General features: G+C 52.6%; 1 protein-coding gene across 1 annotated transcript; it reads left to right on the top strand.

Moving 5' to 3' along the window:
* Nucleotides 1-3,053: 3,053 nt before the first annotated feature.
* Nucleotides 3,054-3,776, top strand: LOC135999800 (olfactory receptor 14J1-like; the record flags this gene model as incomplete). Its single annotated transcript, XM_065653374.1, has 1 exon — nt 3,054-3,776. A coding segment is annotated over one exon (723 nt), but the record flags the coding sequence as incomplete, so codon positions are not given.
* Between the last annotated feature and the right edge of the window lie 933 nt (nt 3,777-4,709).

The following is a 4,709-nucleotide window of genomic DNA, read 5'->3' as shown; positions in this document are numbered from 1 at the left end:
TTTGAAAAGTGCACACAATGTGTGAGAGCTGCCTGTGGTCAGGGAGTCCCCCCCGTCTCCATGAGCTTTCCAAGAGGGTGGAGAGTGACCTCACTGTGACATGGTCCTGCTGTCTCAGCTCCTGGGATGCTGCCCCTCCTGTCCCATAGACTGGAAAGGATTGTGTTAGTTCCAGTGACCCCTGACTTGATCCCCATCCACTGCTGGTTGTTCTGCGTCCAGTCACAGAGCCCTGGGAGACCTTGCTGGTGAAGACGGAGGACAAGGGACACAGAGACTGCCAATTCTTTCCCTGGTTAAATTAATCAATGGCCACACATTATCTTTGTTTCTCCTTTAACTGTTCCTGAAGTAGTAAGAGCTCATCATGAGGCCCTTGAATTGCCTTACAGGTCTAGCCTCCAGGCTGTTCTTGGAGGCTGCTGTCCTTCAAGACCAGATTAACTAACTTCTGCCACCCTGCCTTGGCAGTTTATTCCATCTGTGTCACAGCTCTGTCTGCAACACTGACAGCTCCAGCTCAGCCAGTCAGGTCCCTGGCTGAGGACATTGCCTCCCATCTGGGCTGAACCACCCCAGCTGTGGCACCAGCCCAGCTCTGACCTGCCCCAAGGAAACCTGGTACCAAGTGTCCAAGAGCCCATGTGTATGGGAATGTAGCGGAAGATTTGGCGAGGAGGTTAGTTAAATGTAAATACCCTCAAGTGACTTGCGCCTGTCTGTAGAAAAAGCACATACATCACGCTAATTGGTTTACTGACCTTGTGTGCTTGATGAGTAGAACGTCTGTGTTAGATAACATAGGCCTGTGAGAAACTCTAGGCACCTTATCACTATGTCTGAGATTTCTGCTTTGTTGTGAGAAAGAGCAGGAGGCAGCACCTGCCTGAAGCCTTGAAATACAGGGAAGCTCAGCAGGCCCAGTGATCTTCCAGCAGGGCTGAACTTAACAGGGCCTGCGTCCCCGCTTGCGTCAGCTCTGCCTGGGACAAGAAAACATGATTCTCATATCAATTTATTTTTTAATACAAAGAACACAATGCTGGAAAGAAGAGTCTCTGCATAGGAGAGAGAATCAACATCACTGATTAGTTCAGGTTGTTTCAAAGGATGTGCCCCTGGAGCCCCAGGGACTACTGGAGGGAGCCCAGAGGGGCCAGAGAAAGGGACATCATGGCTGCTCCTGTGCTGCTGAGCTGGGCTGGGCTCCTGGGACAGAGGGAGCTCATGGCAAGCGGCAGCGCTGCAGAGAGACAGCTCTGCCCAGGAGCAGCTCCTCTGCAAAGCGCAGCAGGGCTGAGGGCTCTGCCTGCAGCACCGAGGGGACAAGAGCCAGGCACAGAGAGGGGAAACACAGACTGGAGTGGGAGGACAGATGAGAACTCACTTGGAGAAAAATCTTCTCAGATATTAAGCCTGTGGCTGCAGGGCATGCATCTGCAAATCTTGGTAGGATCTCAGAAAGCTGTCACATTGCCGAGCCTGCAAGAGATGTAAGTACAACTCTCAGATATTCTCTGATCAGAGGAGGAAGATGTGCTGCAGAGCAGGGATTGCCTTCTGCACTGTCAGAATGAGAAGACATGAATGCTGTGTTCTCCCAAGGCTGGCTGTGGGGTGTAAATGCAAATGTGCAGGCAGGGGTGGCCAGGGCTGTCCTGCAGAGCAGGGTCCCTGCACCCCAGGGCTGTGCCGGGACAGGGACTCTGCCGCCTGCCAGGGTCAGCGCTCAGCCTGCCCGGGGAGATCCCAACAACGCTGAGGGGAGAAGCCGTGGGTGGAAGGAGTGACCCCTGGCACGGCAGGGTCCTTCTGCTGCTGGGTTCTCTGTGGGTCAGGTCTACTCACAGCTCCAGCTCACTGCAGACTGCTTCCAATTGGAGGTTTCAAGGAGAAGATCTATACAGGTATTCCTATAAAGAGAAGGAGCTTTCCTGAGTCTCTGCTTTTCATTTCCTCTTCCAAGACTAGGGGGAGGGAGAGGGGTGTAGGAAAGGATAAATGCAAAAGGAGCTCTCCAGTTTTAACAAGTCACTGAGACTCCTGAACTGCAACTCTGAGTGATCAGTACGTCTACCAGAAGCCTCGGAACATCCCTTCAGCCACTCCTCTGCCCATGGACAGCAGCAGCACCACATCTGTTGAACGCATCAGCCTTAGGCTGACCTGTCCTTTTTTCCAACCTGCAAACCTCTGCTCTCAGCAGTGCCTGGGGGCTTTTCAGGGTAACATGGCAGTGTGATCAGCCTCCATCTCAGAAAGGTGCCAGCCCAGGGCAGCTGGGAGCAAGACAGAGGGACAGAGCAGCTGCCCTCACTCTGCACTGACCCACAGGCATTCTCCTGCCTTGCAGGACTCGCTCTGTTCTCTCTGAGTGCAGCAGAAATGCTGAGGGTTTCTGACACCCAAGAACACTCTCCAGGGGAATTGCAGGCGTGAACTACATGATCTTTCGACGTCCCTTCCAGTCCTCTAATATTCTGTGATTCTGTGAAGCTATAAAACACCCAAACATTTAAAATTTCATTTTACCATCCTGTTTCATTCTCGGTGATAGAGCACATGCTGAAAGGCCCTTCTTCACCAGCAGCAGTTTCAGATGACAACTTTGAACCCCAGGTCTGTCCCCTGCCCCCCGTTCCATGACCCCTGCTGCAGAGCAGGGCTGACTCCTGGGCAGCCAGCGGGCACAGGCCCTGCTCCTCACGGCACCTCCAGCCAGCACCACCCAGGGCTCAGCCACGGAGCTGAAGGAAGGTCTGGAAAAGGACAAGGGGGTGTGGAGCAGGGGAGGGTGTGTGAGAAATGGCTTTGATTTTGCTCAGAGAAGTCTCCCCTAACGTGTCACTGTCATTCCGTCCTCTGACAGTGTCCATGCCCAGAGCCAGCAAATGTCCAACAGCAGCTCCATCACCCAGTTCCTCCTCCTGGCGTTCCCAGACACACGGGAGCTGCAGCTCTTGCACTTCTGGCTCTTCCTGGGCATCTACCTGGCTGCCCTCCTGGGCAACGGCCTCATCATCACCACCATAGCCTGTGACCAGCACCTGCACACCCCCATGTACTTCTTCCTGCTCAACCTCGCCCTCCTCGACCTGGGCTCCATCTCCACCACTGTCCCCAAGTTCTTGGCCAATTCCCTCTGGGACACCAGCTCCATTTCATATACAGGATGTGCTGCCCAGCTCTTTTTTTTTCTTTTCTGTGCTACAGCAGAATATTGTCTTCTCACGGTCATGTCCTACGACCGCTACGTTGCCATTTGCAAACCCCTGCACTACGGGACCCTCCTGGGCAGCAGAGCTTGTGTCCACATGGCAGCAGCTGCCTGGGCCACTGGGTTTCTCAATTCTTTGCTGCACACGGTCAGTACATTTTCACTGCCACTCTGCAAGGGCAATGCCCTGGACCAGTTCTTCTGTGAAATCCCCCAGATCCTCAAGCTCTCCTGCTCTCACTCCAACCTCAGGGAAGTTGGGCTTCTTGTCTTTAGTGCCTGTTTAATTTCTGTGTGTTTCATTTTCATCGTGCTGTCCTATGTGCAGATCTTCAGGGCCGTGCTGAGGATCCTGTCTGAGCAGGGACGGCACAAAGCCTTTTCTACCTGCCTCCCTCACCTGGCCGTGGTCTCCCTGTTTGTCAGCACTGGTGCATTTGCCCACCTGAAGCCCCCCTCCATCTCCTCCCTTTCACTGGATCTGGTGGTGTCTGTTCTGTACTCTTTGGTGCCTCCAGCAGTGAACCCCCTCATCTACAGCATGAGGAACCAGGAGCTCAAGGATGCCCTGAGGAAACAGATGACTGGATTTCTTCTGAAGCTGTAAAGTGTCTCTGTCTTCTTCTACATAAGAGTTATAGTCTAACTCATTGCAGGTTCATCCTGTCCGCAGTACTTTTTTTCTCTAGTTGTATTTATTGTGATAATGTTGTAATTCCCTTTGCAATTCACTGCCTGCTTTTCCTTTCTCACTGAGTGGCTGTGTCAATGCGGAATGGTGCTCTCTGTGTATAAGCAAAATAAAGAGCCCTTCAGCAAATACTTTTCTGCTGTCATCCTAACTCCAAGGCCTTTTTGGAGCTACGGGGATAGTTCCTTTGTGCATGGCTGGACGGGAAAAGAGTCCAGCCTGGCAGCACTGCCAGGGAGCACCAGCGCTTGGCCTTCCAGAGCTGTTCTCGTTCCACTCCCACACTCTCCTTCTCATCCCTTGTGTTGGTGCAAGGCCTGAGTGCTCTGGCAGCCTGGTCACCGTCCTGCTGTGTGTGAGTCCTGTGAGCGCAGGCAGGGACAGGCAATGGGCACTTGTGGGACAGAGCTGGCCTCAGAACAGCCTTTCCAGATGGCAAGGTGATCTCCTCAGGGCAGGGCCTGAAGGTTTATGTCTTCTTATAAAGTTTCTCTCAAGGACATTTCCATTACAGTGACTGACAGATTGAAAAAGCTAAAAACTGTAGGCCTGCAGGCTTGGGGCATTCAGCAGTGTCCTCTCACAGCCAGGCCTCCTGCCAGAGACTGTTGCTCCTCACCTCTCCAAATTTCTGTTTCGATCATTGGCCCCCTGGCAGTTGCATCACTTTTCTTTACATCAGATTCTCCACTCAAGTTTGCACCTCATTGTTACAGCTTCTCTGCACGAATTACTTCATGCTTTCCTTAGAGATCTGGATGTAAATAGGCACAAAGAGGCTTTTTAATTGGCAGAAAGCGA

This window comes from Caloenas nicobarica, chromosome 30, assembly GCF_036013445.1.
Source record: "Caloenas nicobarica isolate bCalNic1 chromosome 30, bCalNic1.hap1, whole genome shotgun sequence".
NCBI lineage: Eukaryota > Metazoa > Chordata > Aves > Columbiformes > Columbidae > Caloenas > Caloenas nicobarica.
The sequence above is the reverse complement of the archived record's forward strand: the minus strand, read 5'-3'. Positions and strand labels throughout refer to the sequence as shown.